Here is a 20,417-nt window from a genome sequence, read left to right on the forward strand (position 1 = left end):
TTTACGCATATTTCTGTGCCATGAGAAGACGGTTAGCTTCCTAATAATTCCTCTCCCAATAATGGAAAGTGCACAACTTCGTTTTTTCAGATATGGCGTAAAGTGCCTCAAATTTGCACTTTTGTGGAAAAGGTTCCTTCCATCTGTAATTGCACATTACTGAGCACGCATAAATTCATAATAATGGGGCACGCCTTCATGTGGAGGCTTAAATACATAGAAGGCGACTTATCTAGTTATCTAATTACTGTAGTTTTGCGCAGTTAAGCCTTATATTTAAGAAAAGGACTCTCGCATCTTTTATGTCGTCTCATAAATCAGTGTTTTTGTGGCCTTCACGTCAGTTTTATTCAGCAAAACGTTTTTTTTTTTCGAAATATTTTTTCATGAAGAGGCAGTTCCTTTTTACTCCGGTCACGAAATCGGCGTACCTTTTCTTTGAGCCAGCACGGCGTGAAAGAAATGCGCGCGTGGCGTCGCATGGATAGTTCCAGAGGTTTGTGGAAATGTCTCCCTTTGCCCGGGAGAACTCGTAGCCTTGCGCGCATCGGCGTCACCCCCTCCTCATTACTCGGCGGTGACAGTGACCCACCCGACGAGAAACCAACCAGATCGCTCCAGAAAGTTCGGCGGGAGCTGACTTATGATGACGCGAGTCTCGGCGGGAGGAGGAGAGGACGCAGCAGAGCGAAATTACGTGTATGTGAGGGCCGGCGCTTGGCGTGTTGTAACAAAGAGACGCAGAGTGCCCTATTTATTGAAGTTGCGTCGCTTCAGCCAGCCCGCCAGTGTTAGAGACGTGTTGCATAGAGTGTTGCAGAGATGCGGCTTAGCCTCCGGTGTCAACCCGCTGCTCGGAGAGCCCATTGATCTGCGAGGTATCGGTGCTCGTATCACTTGACGGCCACATTCTGTGTCTCCAGACGTCAGACTGTGATAGTGCCCGGTGAGCAATTTATTGTTTATTTGCTCTGACTCTCTCGTATATTATTCAGTGCTCTAAAGCCTCTGTGTTTACTGAAAGCTTCTTTAGTTGCGTACTTTGCATTGCCTTTTTCGTAATCTCTTTTGATTGCATTCGTATTAGTGTGATTACACCTGTATCGTCTCTTCCTGTAGAGTGTTAGCTTAGCTTGTTAATTTTAACTCCTACATTTAGTCTGGCTTGAACCGGCGAAAGCTGGTCACCAAAAGGCCGTCCCGTTATATCGGCACAGGCAGCTGACTTCCGGCTGAGCTTGCCACGCAAGTCGAAGGGATGTCATTTGAAACTGGAACATTATCCCGACATATTCTGAGTGTGTTTGGGAGTATGCGCACGGATGGTGGCGTATCGTAAACAAACGTTTTAAGGTTGAGAACAGTAAAGATATTCAGCGTATTAAAAATGCAGCCGAAGCAAGATTCCATGACAAAATAACAAAACCACAACGTTAATTTCTCACTCGGAGTTCAGCTCTGGTGGACCGCCAATAGAGCCAAATGATATTCTGGAGATACAGTTCCGTTACGGTGTATATAAAAACCAGATGCCACATAGAGAAAAACATCATGTATGAAACTTATATAAGGAGCAAGTTTACGTAATGGGTTAGAGTTAAAAAAACAAAGAGTACATGTTAACTATATTTGCTCGAGGTAGCACTTTCACATCATGGAACGTGTTCATACATCTTTCACGCCGCTCTATATGGAGTTATGATACTAGCATCAGTCGATCATATCAGCCTTGAAGAGAATAAGAAAAGTGCGAAACAAACATTCGCTACCATTTGCGTGCTCACACTTACAGGTTTGTATTTCTTGCTTAAAAATGACTGTGCACAAGACCGGATCATTTATTTCACAACTACTGCTCGTCTTCATTGTCATCGCAAAGATCTCTGCTGTGCGCCGGAAATTCAACTCCGCAGGTATTCACGAACTGGTCGATGCACCCTTGCGGCACAGAATCCTTAACTTCTCTTCTTACCCAAAGGATGCATTCTAGAGGAAGGGAGAAAATTTCATTAAAGTTAATAACTAGCAGGATCCACTAATCCAGGGATCCTTTGAAAACGTGTATGGCAAAAGGACAAAAAATGAATGAAGGAAAGGACACATTAGAAGCTGTTTTTGAACAAAATCAACGAGTTACGGAATGAGGCTGGAGAAAGCAAATAATAAATGACCTGGAAACATAGTAAAAATAATCCTACTAACCCTTTCGTAGAAGGCTGTCACTAAGGCAGAAATTTACACTGTTGTGATCTAGGGACAGCGTTTCTGTAATGTATTATATTGTCACATAGTTCTCAAGGATAGTCACACAGTCCTCGGAGAGGAACGTTCCAATACCTGGATCCAGGGAAGCACAGTAATCGAACGCGGCCTCAGAACGCTAGCACTAGTCCGACGTCATCGTCTTTTTCGGACAGCCGTGCGCCACCTGGCAACGCTAGGTGGCCATATTTAGATGCCATACTTAATCTGATGGAAATAAAGATCGCTACTTGGGGTCTAGAATTCTGCAGTTTTCCACAGGAGCATGTCCATGGCTACGCGAAAAGTTTAGAAACTGATCAGTGCTAAAATTTTGTTTTTGCTGACCTACATTAGCGTAATTCAATTAACTGTTCCTTCTTCGAAACTCTCCTCTGTCCGCACTGAGACTAACAAACGTCTTTCACGTCTTTCACTAACGCTTCTTGGCGCTCCGAAAAAGGTAAAGCAATAGGAATTCACGAAGCTAGTGTTTATCTCCGCCGTTTTCGTAAAAATATTGCTCTGTACACTGGTGCATTTTTCCTGTCCCTCCGTGATGCATCACTTGTATATATTTGAAATTTTGCAAATAGTATATGTTTAATAGCGCCGAATACCATGGAAAGAGTATTTCAGGCGAAATAATTACACACATAAATACATTCCAGCGTATAGCTATCATCCCAGTTTCGTTTGCCAGAATTTCAATAAGGCAGATGGTAGAAGGCGTAAATTATATTGACATAGTTCTGCTTTAAGATGGAATGTTTCATCACTCATTGACAGGGAGGCTTAGCGAGAGACAGGCGAGGGTAAGAGAGGCACACAGGACGAGCACTAAGCTGCTCTATAAATCACGTCTTACCAACTGACCCAGAACTCCACTCTGCTCAAGCTTCATCTCTGATTCTATTTGCAAATATGAAAGCTAAGCCCAAATGAGTACTCTGGCCATAAGTAGCTAGCATTCTAATAAAGTAAAGTGTTATTTCGCAACAACAAGATGGTCAAAGAGTGGTGTATTTCATATGTGACCTTTAGGTGTGCGTTCAAATATAATCCTACAGTATCTTAGACAAGGTGACTATCGGAGCAACACAGGAAACGACGGAACAGAGACGCGAGAAGCTTTGAATTTCCAACTAGCTAACATTTGTTAGTTGAAACTCCCACTTAATACTTCTTTGAAAATACAAAAAAGGAGAGTACATGTTGCATCACGAAGGCACAAATAGCAAGTCTGCATTTCTTAAGGTTGGCGAAGTGCAGCCCTTCTCAATAAGTTGCACTTCTGTTTGAGAAAACCTTGGTGGTGCAGTTACTGTGTCAAAAGCCGAGCGCTTTGATATGTCTCGGGATCTGCATATGTGCCTCAGGTGTAGGTTGGACTTATGCCAATGCTCCTTTTGTATTCAGAGTAAAAGAATACTTGAAAGCTGGGTCGGCTACGATTCGCATCCTGAGGCAATTAACTTCCTCCGTTAGAATTTCCCCTCAGATAATTGCATAGCACCGATATTTTCATTTACGAACCTAATGGACTTCGTAGCTCTCTTTACTCATCTAGACAACTTCCTGTTTCTGGGGGCATAAACAAAAGAATACTACAATACGACTCAAGTATCGTTTCCCAGCTATATTAGTGCCCAATTCATCAAATCATGCATCAGCCTCGTTTCCGGCGCAAAACCGCACATGGAATGCCGAAATGAACAAAGCACCACCTGTATTTATGCATTCAATAGTGCATAAGCACACAGAAGACTTTTAACTCAATACTGACAACGAATATCCCTCACGGGTGACTTACGGTGTCCTTGGTACTCCAGCTCCTCAACTACGCAGCTCTTGTAGTCTGTGTAATAGAATCTTCCTTTTTTAGTTGTCAGGTCTGAAAAAGAAATTAAGCATTGAGGTTTAAGCTCTAAATTTTCTTCCGAGTAGGGGAATTTGCGGCGCACTTCTGACGTGTACCTGGCATTATACAATTAGCTACAACTGATGGACAAACCAACGCTTGAGAAACACTGCACAAGCTAAGATTTTCATTTATAAGCAATAATGGTTCCATCGAGCAGTATCATATTAATGAGTCAACTTATTTTCACAATGACTTCACTTCGGAACCTATCATGAATGCATCAAGTTTCATACGTTAAAAGCTATTTGAGGTATTTATAGCACCATTAAAAAAGTATGTCGCGTAATCTCTATAGCAACATAGCACGCATTCTGCGTCTAATTCCTTGAACTTTGTTGCCTGTGCTCAGTAGAACGTCGTCTACTTTGAAACGCCTGATTTTTATATAGTGCCAAACAAACCAGCCTATCGATGGTAGTTTAATAAAATCTCGACCGTCAATTAGCGTTAATTAGTGTCAAAATGCACCAAACACTTTCAGGGCATGTAGGCAGCCGTGGTGTGTGTGTGTGTGTGTGTGTGTGTGCGTGTGTGTGTGTGTGTGTGTGTGTGTGTGTGTTTGCTGAGGAGCAGCTTGTAGTCTACTATTTACCTTTATTACCGGCTCATTGATTATACCGTGGACAGAGAGAAATTCCTTCCGTACCGAGAAAGACACTCTGTTTTACCAAAAGCAGAAATAAATATAACCCATATCCCCAAAAACAGACGCAAGCCTCAACTCCATCACAACCATGTCCCAGCCCCAAGCCACAATAGGATCGCTATCAGGCCTTAGGGTCTAGCAGTGGAACTGCCACGATTACAACAAGAGAGCAGTGCTGCAATAACACATCGCCACGGTAACCAAGAAACCTGAATCATTCTGCTGCAAGAAACGGTTACGGCGAACCCAACACTCGCTGGGTATGACGCTCACGTTAGCTCAGCAAGGTGAACTGGGCAGATGTGGCTGCCTCCTCCCTCGAAGCGTTGGCTTCCAAACCACTTAAAGCAGAGGTCGAGAAACTAAAGTCACAAAATAAGAAGCTAAAAGAGGAACTAGACATCGCAGCCAACACATTACCTCCATTGACGCAACAGGCATGTCCGATGTTGGAGGATGAAGGTACAGGAACACACTCCGTACCCACAGCCGCAAACACTAGCACCCTCGAGAGGCAAACTGCAGAAGAGACACTACAGCATGTGCCAACGCCGGACGTACCACAACAACAGGCAGCAGTACCGCAGTCACCCGTTCCGCAATATACCGAGCACACCGAAACACAGGACCGCATTAACCGCTTAGAAAATACAGTCGAAGATCTCATGGAAAATACATTACAAATTATGATCGAGATGACAATTAAAAACATGTTAGAATCAGCCCATGATGGAAAAATTTGAACTCAATATAAACAGAATTTAAGCGCTGGATATTAGAATTGACTGAAAAATTCAGGAATTTTTGGATTTATCTCACAAGGGAACAAAACACAGGGCGAAATGTGAAATCTTTGCCTAGTCATTCCTGTACTTAATAAAGAACCTGAAGGTGCACCACAGGATCGGACACACCTTTTTATTTCTTGACATGGGGCCAAAACCAAGACTTAGACTCACCATTCTACAATGAAACTGCAGGGGACTAAAACGTAAGAGGGAAACATTACAACAATACATAGACTCTTATATTCATGCGCCGAAAATATTAGCCCTGCAAGAAGTAAATATGGAGGCTAAGATCAGAGGATACTGAACACATCAAATAAGCCTCTCGACTTTCATCTTGGTCTACAAATCATGCGAAGCAACTACTGTAGACCTTGATCTACACAGCGAAACTGAATATACCTTTATAAAGTTGCTACCACAATACAGAAACAGCAAGGCACCTATTTACTCAATATATATAGTCACTCCAAATAACACCACGTAGCCTTTCACACTATATTTCTCAAGCAATAAGAAAAGCTCAATCAGCTTCTCTTTTTCTCAAGCAATAAGAAAAACTCAAGCAGCTTTCCTAGCTATAGTCGGTGACTTTAACGCTTTTAGCCCCTTATGGGGATATCCAAGGCAAGACACTAAAGGCAGGAAACTAGCTACCGCCATCGCTGACATGGCACGAGTCGGCGCCAGTATAACTCAGGATACCTCCCCCGACCTCATTCTCGACCCCAACTCCCGCATCTAGAAGTGACTTAATACGGGAGAGACCTTAGGCAGCGATCACTACGTGCTGCAGACCATCTTTTAACGCAAGAAGTACAGCAAACCACGTGGGCAAGCCAGAGTGTCGGACGGAAGGACACTAAACTAGTTACATCAGAAGAAATACCTAGTTACGAAGAGTGGGCAGCATCGGTTCTCGACCTTAAAAAAAACATCACAAAAACTGTTGGCACCACGGAGGACCACTAGCTGTTAACAACCATCTCCTACACATTTGGGAAGCTAGACGTAGTGTGATACAACGGTGGAAAAAACGAAGGCACAATCAAAACCTCAGAATTCGAATAGCGAGGCTAACAACTCAAGAAGAACAATACGCATGGGGCCTCGCTCGCACCAATTGGCTACAAATGGTGCAAATTCCTCAAAGGTCGCCTAGACATCAAGACTACATGGAACCTTCTCCAATGCCTAACTGATCCACCGAAATTGAAGAGTGAACAACATTGAAATTTGCATCGAGCTTTACAAAACTTTCAAGGCATGGATGACGAAATATTGGATGAACTGACGCGTCGCTATATCTCCACTTCGAGACTCAGAACTCTCAAATACAGAGTACCGGCGGGAATCGAATGAAAATCTAGATACAGACTTCACTTTAGAAGAAATCATAGCAGCACTATAGCAGATATTCGCAGAGGCACAGCCCCGGGACAAGAGAAAATTAGGGTAAGACTTCTAATTAACCTCGTCATGGAGGCACTGCACCAACTTACGGATTACGTTAACGAATGCTGGCGCATCGGCACCATTCCACAGGCATGAAAAACAGCCATGTGTGTACACTTTACCCCCAAATCCACCAAGAAAACCAGCATTGAAAACATACTCCCCAAACACCTCACGTCGTGCGCAGGCAAAATCATCACACGCGTCTCTCCAACTATCTAGAGAACAACGAGCTACTGCCACACACAATGTTTGCATTCAGAGCACATCTGTCCACCCATAATGTGCTTCTGCAACTCAAACACGAAGTCATTGATCCAGCATGCAGAAACATGCAGTGATCGAGCACTTCTAACCCTCGATCTCAAAACGAGTGTTTGTAAAACACTCCACAATCCTCGAGAACCTCCACAGCACGAACTGTGGTCAGCGAGTGCACTCATACATCTAGGATTTACTTAAAGACAGAACCGGCAACATCAGCATTGGCACAAAACGAACCACTCAAGTGAAGATGGGTACGAGAGACACTCCACAAGGGGCGTGGTAGTGGTAAGGGGAGTGGTATTATTCCCACTTCGGTTCAACATTGCACTCCGAAATCTCCCACCCCTTCTATATCAGATACAGGGCATACGACACGCCCTGTACGCTTACGATATGACCATCTGGACAACTTCGGCTATAATGGGAATTATTGAAGAAAAACTACGAACAGCAGAAACAATAGTTCAGAATAATGCACGAGCGTGTGGACTAACCTGCTCTCCCGAAAAATGTGAACTCTTAGTCTTCCGCCAGGACAAAAATCAGGCCACGATCGACATCCACGTTGATAACTCACCCGTCAACGAAGTTCAGACCGTCAAGATACTAGGTCTGTAGATCAATAACAAGTGCAACAGCCACCTCACCATCCAGAAACTCCGCCTTGTGAGCGAGCACGTCGCCAGGATTATAGCCAAAATAACGACGCGGAAATCGGGGATGTGAGAAGATGCTCCCCGACTGGTGCAGGCTTTCGTCGTGAGGCGCATCGTCTATGCAGCACCCTACCTCCTTCTCAAGAAGTTTGACATCATGAACCTCGGTGTCATAATCAGAACAGCCTACAAGAAGACACTGGGCCCCCGTCTTTCGACATCGACGGACCGGCTTTTATGACTGGGCGTCCAACACACGGTAGACAAGCTGATAGAGGCACACCGCACGGCGCAGGTGGTACGGCTCTCCACGACTCTGACTTGCCGACAAGTCTTGAATGACTTGAATATCCATTTCCCCCGACAGCTAGACCTTAAACGCGACATCCCAGCCTCATGGAGAGGACAATTCAAGGGAACTCTATTGCCGAGAAATATGCACCCCGATTTTCACCAGCCAAGATGACAAGCACAAGTGGAAGCTATTAAAAAGCCCTAGGGCAGGCGCGAGGGCGTGTTCTATGTCGATGCGGCGGGTCCTGAACGGGAAATGGCAACCGTTGCGGCAGTGCACCAAAAGTAAACAGTAGACTGACTAATATTGTCCAGAAAAGACACACTGGCTGCGCAAGAAGTGGCGATTGCCCTAGTTGCTACACACTACCTCAGAATACATTCTTACAGATTCACAGACAGCATATTGCAATTACCACAGGTTCAGGATTGCACCATTAGCAACTAAAATCCTGCAAGATAGTTACGCCCGTGGCTAGCAACCCACGCTAAACACTTAGTATGTGTACCAGGTCACCAGTGTATCCCAAGCAACGAAAGCGCACACGCTTCAGCCCGAGCATTTCTCCCCCGGGCACCCAATACGGACATCGTGGAATCCGTTGGTCTGTAGCTTCCAAAAGCTACAGACCAACACATTTAACCCGCAATAGATCCAGAGTCATTTGACTCACGATGCCAAGTATGCGGGGAGAAGGCGGACCTGTACGATATGGTGTGAGCATGCCAGCGAAGTAAGGCCATCGCTATTAGTAACCAGCCAACGCAGGAGGGGAGGAAAGCAGCTCTGACCAGCTTGGACGCAGGGAGTCAAAAAGAACTCGTCGAAAGAACGCGGACAGCAGCGAACGCGAATGGGGTTCCGGATTGGGTACTCCAACCGCCGCTACAACCTTCTAAACATTTCAATTAAAATAGTTTAACCATCACCGGTGGCGGACGACGGCTATCGCGACGCGCGCTTTTCTTTCCCCTCGTTTTTTTTCTTTCTTTTCTGTTTTCTCTTCTGTCAGCACGAGGCAGCGGAGGTGACTCAGCTACAGAGCTATGAGGTCAGTGTACTTTCTTTTCCTTCTTCCCACAGTCGCAGAAACACCAATCGTATAAAAAGGGTACCTAGTTTACGCACTTTTTACCGAGTGCGTAAACTCGGTACCGAGCAAACGCGCTACAACCACATGCCAAGGCAACATAACAAGACATCTTAGCATTTTTCCACAGAAAGGTAGAACTCAGAAGTGTACGTAACTATTAAAACTTGTGTAAAAGAGGTCCTTGCAGAGGGCACTACGCCGTCAACAGTCAATGGAACGTTCGGCGATTGGTCGTCGAACTTGTCTCAGCACACGCATGAGCGTCGGAGCGAGCTTCGTCGTCGTTGTCTTTCCTGACCGTCACGCGCGTTGAACATGGTTGTATTCGTCCTCTTCAGCATCAGGCGCTGAGCATATCAAAGACGAATACCTGTTTTACAACTTCCTCTGGGCGAAAAGACGCCATCCTGGCGGCTTATGGCGTTGCGCGGATGGCAGGATCGTAGTAAGGTTATAGGCGGTTGCTGTGTATTATTTCACGATTGCGGCGACGGTGGTCAGTGGATGGCGTAAGGGGTTCGATGAGGTAGTTGACGGGGGTGTTTGCTTGACAATACGGTAGGGGCCCTGATACTTGCTCACAAGTTTGAATGAAAGGCCGGGACTTGAGGAAGGCACCCATAGCCAGACCAAAGAGTCTGTACGGTAAGTAGGAAGAAGCGCAGATTGGTCTCGGGTAGTTTCTGCTGTTGCTGAGCATGAGAAGTGAAGGACCGGGCAACCTGGCGGAATTCTTCAGCATAAGTAGCACCTTGTGAAACAGTCGTGAATACGGAAGAATCCGGTCGGTAAGGGAGAATGGTGTCCATGGTACAAGAGGGCTCACGACCGTACAGGAAGAAGCATGCCGAGGATTCGGTGGTTGCTTGAGTGGCAGAGTTATAAGCGAATGTGACGAATGGAAGAATGCGGTCTCCGTTGGAGTGGTCGGAACCCAGGTAGCACAAAGTGGGCTATGAAGGGGGGCCCCTGTTGGGTCCGATGTAAGTAAATGCAGGACAGCCCCGGTGGGCTCAATGTGGGTGCTGCAAGAGGCGCCGACATCAGCCTGAAGGGGGCTGTCGACAAAACCCGGATGGGCCCCACTAGGGACTGATGCAGGCTGCCCTTGCGGGGCTGCCCACATTTTCCCGCATTGCCAAAAGGGCACATGCCGCCAACTCCCCACGAAGGTCCTACTTTGGACAGATTCGGGCAGCCGGTCTGGATGAACATTTATTTTTTTATTTCCGTTTGCCCCTCAGATAATGACATAGGACCGATGCGGGCTCTATAGCGCAAGCCGCACTTGGGCTTGCCCACATTACTGACAGAGTGGTCCGACGCAGGAAATCGATGCGAAGCCCTTGTCCGAGTTTTTCCAATCATTATTTATGCACATACGATTATATTTTGCATACCTGCCCTTTCTAAACAGCCACAATATTGAATTTTACAATAATTCTTAACATGATTCTAGCGTAAATGACTCCGTGTAGATCTTGTTCAGAGTATGGAGATGTGTGTTCTGAACAGTAATTTTGTACCGAGTGTTGCCGGCTATCTACAGCAACTACATTAGGAGCAACAGTTAGCAATCAGTATATTTTAGTATTTTAAGTGCAATTTGCATGAGTGCGACAATTAAAGCCGCGTAATATTTCTAATTGACTAAACATGGCAACAACTGTTATACTAATCATCTATAATAGTAATATAGGGCCGCAGCTAATACAAATAAAGGTTGGAAAGAATCATTCCACAATTGCACGCACGCCTTCTAGCCCCATTGCGGCCAATGTGGGGCCACAGGGGTTTTGTGTGGGCAGCCCCAACTGAGCTGGGTGTTGTTTTTGAACCGAAAGCCCACTTGCTGTTGCACGTGCCTTCCGATTCCCCACAAGAGACCGATTTTAGTATCATGCAGGCCTGCCCGCCTTCCAGCCCCATTACGGCCCAAGTGGGATATAAAGCAGTTTTGTGCGGGCAGCCCCAATTGGGCTGGATGTTGTTTTTGAACCTAGAGCCCACCTGCGGTTGCACGTGCCTTCAAATTTCCAACAAGGGACCAATTTCGGTACCATGGGGGCACGCCCGCCTTCCAGCTTCATTACAGCCTATGTGGGACTTAAAGCGGTTTAGCTAAGGCTGCCTCATTTGGACTTCACGAGGACTTGCCCAAATTGACCTCTTATTCATATTTCACCTGCCCTCAAGTAACCTACAAGGGGCCTATTGGGGCAGCATGTGGGCATGACCATTTTTTCTTGCCCCGCTACGGCCGATGTAGGTCCCACAAAGATTTTATAGGGGCAGCCTCATTTCGGATCTGTAAGGGATTTCCCATAAAGAGCCCACATTTAGGTTGGATTGCCCTTAAATATCCGACAAAGGACCCTTGCGGTCTGGATGCAGGAATTTCCACTGCATTAGCCCGAGTACCGCCGCTATGGGACCCGTGCAGAAGGAGCAGAGGAAAGCCCAAATGGGGCTTGCCCACATTCGTCCCATCGGGGACCGATGCAGGTTTTATGATGGTTGTCCCAGCCCCACTTGCCTACATATGACCTACTGGGGCCCCATATTCTGTGCTACCTGGGAAGCGACATACATTGCCAGCATGTCGCCCATGGTGCGGTTAAAACGCTCAACCATTTCATTTGTTTGCGGATGGTACGCGGAGGTGGCGCGGTGAAAGATTTTGCACTCTCTAAGAACAGCTTCGACAAGTTCAGAAAGAAAGGCGGGACCTCTGTCACTGAGCAATTCTTTGGAAGCCCCGTGGCGAAAAATGATGTGATGGAGGATAAAGGAGGCAATGTCTTGGGCTGTAGCAGATGGAAAAGGCGCCGTTTCGGCGTAGCGTGTGAGAGGATCAATTGCAATGATGATCCAGCTATTGCCTGTTGATGTGCGAGGAAGTGAGCCGTACAGGTCGATTCGAACGTGCTCAAAGGGTTGAGCTGGGGAGGTCAGTGGCTGCAGAGGGGCGGCGGGCTGGCGAGGTGGGTGTTTTCGGCGCTGACACTCTTGGCAGGAGTGGACGAACCGACGAACATAACGGTACATCCGGCGCCAGTAGTACCGCTGTCGCAGGCGAGTGAATGTTTCCAATCAGCCGGCGTGGACACACTGGGGATCGTCGTAGTAATGGGAGCAAATCACAGAGCGCCGATGGGTCGGAATTACAAGCAGCCACTTTCTACCATCCGAAAGGTAATTCCTACGGTAAACGAGCTCGTCTCTGATGGCAAAATGGTGAGACTGGCAACGGAGAGCGCGGAAAGGAGGTCATGAAGCGCGGCCAGATAAAACATCCAGGAGTGCAGCGATCCATGCGTCTTTGCGTTGATCGGAAGTTATATCGGTGGGCGTGTCGGTGGGATGTAGAACGCATATAGCAGGAGTGTCTTCCGACGGCAAGGGAGAACGTGAGAGCGCATCAGCATCGACATGTTTACGGCCAGAGCGATAGATGACGTTAATGTCGTATTCTTGGGTCCTCGGAGCCCAACAGGCCAGTCGACCAGAAGGATCTTTCAAAGAAGACAGCCAGCAGAGGGAGTGATGATCGGTGACGACATCAAAAGAACGGCGATACAAGTAGGGACGAAATTTCGCTATTGCCCAGAGGATAGCCGAACACTCTTTCTCGGTGACAGAATAGTTTGCTTTAGCTTTTGTTGGGGTCCGACTGGCGTACGCTACAACGCAGTCATCAAAGCCAGACTTCCGCTGAGCGAGTGCTGCCCCGAGGCCGACGCCGCTGGCATCAATGTAGAATTCCGTGGGAAAAGAAGAGTCAAAATGACGCAGGATTGGCATAGTCGCCAGAAGGCGGCGGAGTGTCGCGAAGGCATCAGCACAGTGCGGAGACCAGGCTGAAAGATCGTGGCTGGACAGAAGCTTGGTGAGAGGATCGATGATTGTTGCGAAATTCCGAACGAAGCGGCGGAAGTACGAGCAGAGGCCGACGAAGCTGCGGAGTTCTTTCATAATAGTTGGCTTGGGAAATTCTGCCACAGCGCGCAATTTTGCCGGATCGGGAAGAACGCCATCCTTGGAGACGACATGTCCGAGAATGGTTAGCTGCCGTGCTCCGAAACAGCACTTCTTTAAATTTAATTGGAGGCCAGCATCGGTCAGGCATCGCAGAACTGTCTCAAGGCGCTGGAGGTGAGAAGGAAAATCCGGGGAAAAGATGACAACGTCGTCCAGGTAACTAAGGCAGGTGTGCCATTTGAGCCCTCTGAGTAGGTTGTCCATCATGCGTTCGAATGTGGCCGGAGCATTGCACAGTACGAATCATCATCATCATCATCAGCCTGGCTATACCCACTGCAGGACGAAGGCCTCTCCCATATTTCTTCACTTAATCCGGTTCTGTGCTAGTTGCATCCACTTGACCCCTGCGAACTTCTTAATCTCATCCGCCCACCTAACTTCCTGCCGCCCCCTGTTACGCTTTCCTTCCCTTGGAATACAGTTTGTTACCCTCAGCGACTATCGGTTATCCTCTCTTCGCACTACATGTCCTGCCCATGCCCATTTCTTCTTAATTTCCACTAGAATGTCGGTAACTTGAGCTATTTCTCTGACCCACTCTGCACGCTTCCTATCTTTAATGTTACCCCTACCATTTTTCGTTCCATAGCCCTCTGGGTTGTCCTCAACTTAAGTAGAACTCTCTTGGTTAGCCTCCACGTTTCAGCGCCAAAGGTGAGTACATAAAAGATGCAACTGTTATATACTTTCCTCTTTAGCGATACCGGTAAGCTGCTAGTCATAATCTGCGAGTACTTGCCAAATGCGCTCCATCCCAATCTTATTCTTCTTGTTATTTTCTTTTCATGGTCCGGATCTGCGATTACTACCTGTCCTAAGTAGACATATTCGCCTACTACTTCCAGTACTTCGCTACCTAATGTAAACTTCTGTTCCTTCCCGAGGCTGTTGAACATTTCCTTAGTCTTCTGCATATTGATTTTCAAGCCTACCTTTGTACTTTTCCTGTCTAGGTCATCAATCATTATTTGCAGTTCATCCCCCGAGTTGCTTAGCAAGGCAATGTCATCAGCAAATCGAAGATCACTTAGGTATTCTCCATCTACCCTTATCCCTAACTGCTCCCATTCCAAGTCTCTGAATTCTTCCTCTAAGCAAGCTGTGAATAGTACTGGGGAGATTGTGTCTCCTTGCCTAACACCTTTTTTTATGGGAATTTTGTTACTTTCTTTATGCAGAACTATGGTTGCTGTGCAGCCACTATATCTTCCAGCACTTTCACGTACGGCTCGTCTACCCCCTGATTTCGCAATTCCTGCATCACCGCCGAGGTTTCAACTGAGTCAAATGCTTTTTCGTAATCAATGAATGCTATGTATAAGGGCTGATTATATACCGAGCATTTTTCTATCACATCATTGATGGTATGGATATGATCGATAGTAGAATACCGTTTCCGGAACCCTGCTTGACCCTTTGCTTGATTGAAGGATAAGGCTGTCCTGATTCTATTAGCGATTACCTTAGTAAATACCTTATACGTAACAGACAGTAAGCTGATTGGTCTGTAATTTTTAAGGTCCTTAGAGTCCCCTTTCTTATGAATGAGGATAATGTTTGCATTCTTCCATGGTTCCGGTACCGTCGATGACACCAGGCACTGCGTATACAGTGTGGCCAGTTTTTCTAGCACGATATCCCCCCCGTCCATCAGTAAATCTGTAGTTATCTGATCCTCTTCAGCTGATTTCCCCCTTTTCATAGTTTCTAATGCTTTCTTGACCTCGTCCTTCGTCACTGGTGGAACGTCTGACTGTTTTTCCCTACCGCCAATTTCATCACGGTCCTGACTACCTTGGGTATTGTAGAGATCTGTATAGAAGTCCTGCTACTTTGACTATCTTATCCATATTCGTGACGACGTTGCCCGCCCTGTTCCTTATCGCATACATCTGGTTTTTGTCTATGCCAAATTTCTTCTTTACCGCGTTAGGGCTTCCCCCGTTTTTTACAGCATGCTCAATTTTCTCCATGTTATACTTTCTTATATCGGCCACCTTGCGCTTATTGATTAGCTTTGATATTTTGGCCAATTGGATCCGGTCTGTTGGATTGGTAGCTTTCATACTCTGGCGTTTCTTAATCAAATCTTTCGTCTCCTTAGACAGCTTACCGGTATCCTCTCACTATCCTACCGCCTACTGCTACCGCGCACTCAGTAATGATATCTCTGAAATTATTGTTCCTTGCTTCTAGGGTAATGTCGCCATCCTCGGTTAGAGCTGAATACCCATTCTGTAGTGAGATCCTGGGTTTCTTTCTTACTAATCCGTTGCGTTCCTTCTTCATATTTAGGCTGATTCGGGACCTCACCATCCTGTGGTCACTGCATCGCACTTTTCCGATTACCTCCACATCTTGCATAATGGTGGGGGTTGAACACATTATGAAGTCGATTTCATTTTTAGTCTCCCCGTTCGGACTTTTCCATGTCCATTTCCGGTTCTTCCGTTTGCTGAAGGTATTCATGATTCGTAAGTTATTGCGCTCTGCAAACTCAACTAGTAACTCCCCCCTGCTAATCCTAGAACCAATTGCATAGTCACCTACTGCCTTGTCTCCTGCCTGCTTTTTCCCTACCTTGGCATTGAAGTCGCCCGTTAGTACAGTATACGGCGTCTTTGCTTTTCGCATTGCCGATTCTACATCTTCGTAGAAGCTTTAAACTGCCTGGTCATCATAACTACATGTATGTGCATAGGCCTGTACAACCTTCAGTTTATACCGCTTTTTAAGCCTTATTATGATGCCTGCCACCCTCTCACTAATACTATAGAATTCATCTATATTACCAGCGATATACTTATTGACAAGGAAACCTACTCTTAGTTGTCTCCTCTCTGGTAAACCTCGATAACACAGTACATGCCCATCCTTCAGTACAGTATATGCCTCATTCGGCCTCCTAACCTCCCTAAGCCCTATGACATATCCCATTTCATACCCTCTTGTTCTTGTAAGAGCACTGCTAAACTAGCTTCACTAGCTAGCGTTCTAGCATTAAACGTTGCCAGGGTCAGTTTCCAATGGCGGCCTGTCCAGCGGAGCCAGGCATTCTTAGCATCCCCTGCTGCGTCACAGGTCTGACCGCCGCCATGGTCAGTTGTTCCGCAGCCGCTGGTAACTCAGGACAGTACGAATTGCATGGCATTAAACTCATAGAGCCCATCGGGTGTGACGAAAGCGGTTTTTGGGCGATCGGCCTCTGCCATCGGCACCTGACAGTAGCCGGAACGCAGGTCTATTGAAGAAAAGAACTCAGCTCCCTGCAGGCAGTCAAGGGTGTCGTCGATACGAGGGAGAGGATAAACGTCCTTGCGCGTGATCTTGTTCAGTCGGCAGCAGTCTATGCAGAATCGGATGGAACCGTCTTTTTTCTTGACCAGAACGACCCGAGACGCCCAAGGGCAGTGCGACGGTTGGATCACGTTGCGCAGGAGCACGTTGGTCACCTGTTTGTCAATGATGCGGAGATCGGCGGCTGAAACATGGTACGGACGCTGTCGCAAAGGGGCATGGGTGCCGGTATCAGTACGGTGAATAACGGTTGTTGTGCACCCCAACGAAGGTTGCTGGGAGTCGAACGAAGCCGCGAAACGTTGTAGGGTGGCGACAATCTGGGCTCGTTGTAAGGGCGTAAGGCCAGCGTCGATGGACCAGTGGAAAACTTCAAGGGAAGATGGAGTGGCAACAGCAGGAGGCGTTATGGCGCTAATGTGAAGGCGGTATCGACGAACGGATAGGTGGGAGTGGAAGCGAGCAAAACAACGCTACCCAGTGACTGGCCACGGAGCAAAGCGGTAGGGCAGGGGCCCGGGTTACAAACAAAAATAGCACTTGAGCTGCGAAAAATTGTCTGCACAGCATGGAGCAGCCACGCGGATTTTTGGTCAGCGCATCGTAACGAGGGTGTGTAGATAACAGTGGCGTCGGAAAAAGCCGCACAGTAAATAAGCACAAGCACTGAGGAGAAAGGCGTAACGTCGGTTTCTTCTGCGACGTGCGCGGTAGCGGCAGCAGCAGTCGATGCGTCGAAAGAAGTGTCATTGAGGGGTGATAACTCAAGTTGAGCACGGACGCTTTCTATTATGGCGTTATGATTGGAGAGGAAGTCCCAACCCAGGATGACGTCGTGTGATGAGCGGGCGAGGACGATGAATTCTATTGTCTATTGAACGTCGTCGATGACAAGGTGGGCGGTGCAGGCTGCTAATGGTCGAATGTCCTGAGCGCTGGCGGTGCGAACAGAAACGGCAGGAAGATGCGTCATTACCTTTTTGAGTTTGGGGCAGAGGGCGTAATTAAGAACTGAAACGGCTGCGTCAGTGTCTACAATTGCTTCCACAGGAACGCCCTCAATGAATACGGTAATAATGTTTACTGGCATAAAAACAGGTCTTGAGTTAGTCCCTGATGGAACAGTTCTTGCCTTCGGAACTGCGGCCGTTAGTTTTCCGTGTGAACGGCTGATTGGCGGCGGAGCATCGGAGAACGAGAACGACGGCCAGGAGAAGGCGAGCGGTGGGAGCGGCGATCGTAACTTGAAGAGGACTGCGGAGGAGGCTCAGCGAACACGGGCGAGGGGGACCGGGGAAGATTGTACGTCGGCTCACGTCTATAGTCGTAGGGACGAGGGCCATGATTGCGGCACAAACGAGCCACATGGCAGGCGACTCCATAGGCGTAGCATATAGGTTAGTTGTCTTGTGTGCGCCAGGGGTTGGAAGGCTGTGGCTGTGATCGACGGCGGAGAAGCGGACGATAAGGGGGATTACAGGATGCTAAGTTTGCTGAGGTCCCTGAGGCTCATATAGGAGGGGATTCGCAACCACTGTCATGGTTGCGAAACCATAAATTGGCAACGTCGCTCAAATAAAAAATGACGTTTGTGAGCTTCACGGTGTCGTCCTACTTGTTGTACGCACTTACGCGTTCATACGACGCCAACCAGTCTTCCACATTCGTGTCATCGATGCCACAAAAGATGGCTGGGTCGCTATGACACACTGCGCCGGGACAGATGACAGGTGATGGGGTTGGCGGTCTCAGGCATTTCGGAAGTGGTAGGCAAGGCTCGGCTGCGAAGCTCAAGGTTGAGGGGATTGCTGTCACCTTCACCACTTGTAAAAGAAGTCCTTGCACAGGGCACTACGCCGTGAACAGTCAGTGGAATGTTCGGCGATCGGTCGTAGAACTTGTCTCAGCACACGCACGAGCGTCGGAGCGAGCTTCATCGTCGTTTTCTTTCCTGACCGTCACGAGCGTTGAACATGCTTGTATTCGTCCTCTTCATCATCAGGCGCTGAACATATCAGAGCCGAATACCTGTTTTACACATGACTGGTACAATAATCTGATCTTTTCTTTATATGGAAAGCCTCCAGGAGTTCATACTGCCATTCGGTGGCCTTTCATACAAAGAAACGAGCAGATCACTGTATTAATAATCATCATCATCATCCTCAGCCTGACTATACCTACTGCAGGGCGAAGGCCTCTCCCATATTCCTCCAATTAACCCGGTCCTCTGTGAGCTGCAACCACTTGACCCCTGCGCACTTCTTGATCTCACCCGCTCACCTACATTTCTGGCGCCTCCTGCTACGCTTTCCTTCCCTTGGAATCCAGTTCGTTACCCTAAGCTACCATCGGTTATCCTTTCTTCGCGCTACATGTCCTGCAATTGTTAATTTTTTCTTCTTGATTTCCATTAGAATGTCAGTAACTTGAGTTATTGCTCTGACCCACTCTGCATGTTTCCTATTTCTTAACGTTATCATTATCACTTTTCTTTCCATAGCCCTCTGCGTTGTCCTCAACTTAAGTAGAACCCTCTTTGTCAGCTTCTACGTTTCAGCCCCATAGGTAAGTGCTTCAATTGCTATGTACACTTTGTAGTTCAATCTTTTCGCGCCAATATGATAACATGTTTTCTGGTGTTACCTTGTGACTTTCTTGTGCGCTTTTATTTTCTCTGTAGTGCGCAGACACGTAAGCCTTTCTATACTGGAAATTGTTCTCAGCAAACCAGTTGGGAGTGCAGCTTTCCTCCTTGTTATTGAATGTTCCTTCTCTATGTGTTTTTGCTTTTTCTTCGTTACCGGTATAAATAAAAAATGTTACCAACTAGCCCAAAAACTTACTTTCCTCAAGTATATTTCTAACCATTGTTATGCACCCACGATTGTTTTGCGAGGCACTCTAATAATGAGCGCAGCCACTGTAAGGTTTTTAAATGCAGCATTATAAGACCTAGCTAACGTTAGACAGCTTTGATAAATGCGTACATTATGTTGTATTACACTTTTATGTAGTTTCATATTTAAAAGCGATCCCCTGTATTGTCTATATGTTCTGCTGATCCGCAGGTTATTGTTTAACCTCTTCTATGTCTTGAACTGGAAATGATACTTCATGTAACGAAATAAAATACAGTTAAGCCCACTTACACCATCCTCTTATAGCCTAAAATACTATCCTCTATGCACTCGAATATATAAAGTAAGAAACGTTTGCCAGTAGTCAGAGAAGAAGGCAAAGGCAGTGGGCATGCCAGTAGTGAGCACTCTTCGGACTTGATTAGACTACATCCTGCAGGGTATAGACGAGGTCAAGTAGGATGGAAATAATACAGAAAGAGGATGGCTAGACATATGGGAGGGCCGCATTTTTCAAATACATGCGTTATAGGAAATACCCACACAGTCACCAACGGCATACCTCTTCAGTTATGCAGTGCTTTCGGCCTCGGGGAAGTATCAAGAGCAGCTATCATTCCAAAAATTATTCGCAAAAATTTATGTTACCCTTTGCAATTAGGCAGCAAAATTTGCACAGCATTTTATTATGTCCCCGGCTAACACTCTCAGTATTAACTTTGATTTGTGCAGAATCACTATCTTTTCGGTTGCGAATTGCCAAGCCGATGTAACCTGTGAGCAAGAAAACTCCTGGTCTTGGTATTACTTAAGAAGGCTGCCTTCGAGGGGTATAGTATGCCTACCACTC

At 46.8% G+C, this 20,417-nt stretch overlaps 1 protein-coding gene across 1 annotated transcript in view; it reads right to left on the minus strand.

Annotated features, from left to right (window-relative positions):
• Window positions 1-1,835: 1,835 nt before the first annotated feature.
• LOC146209378 (uncharacterized) overlaps window positions 1,836-20,417 on the minus strand; it is a 77,879-nt gene continuing 59,297 nt past the window's right edge. Inside the window, exons 6-7 of the mRNA XM_084580175.1 lie at window positions 4,055-4,135; window positions 1,836-1,986 (exon numbers count right to left, since the gene is read on the minus strand). Of these exons, the coding sequence (XP_084436301.1) occupies window positions 1,850-1,986; window positions 4,055-4,135 (218 nt within the window). The 3' untranslated portion in view covers window positions 1,836-1,849. The remainder of the gene's footprint in view (window positions 1,987-4,054; window positions 4,136-20,417) is intronic.

The sequence above is a fragment of the Amblyomma maculatum genome, chromosome 1 (genome assembly GCF_055883805.1).
Source record: "Amblyomma maculatum isolate TAMU_Amacu chromosome 1, ASM5588380v1, whole genome shotgun sequence".
NCBI lineage: Eukaryota > Metazoa > Arthropoda > Arachnida > Ixodida > Ixodidae > Amblyomma > Amblyomma maculatum.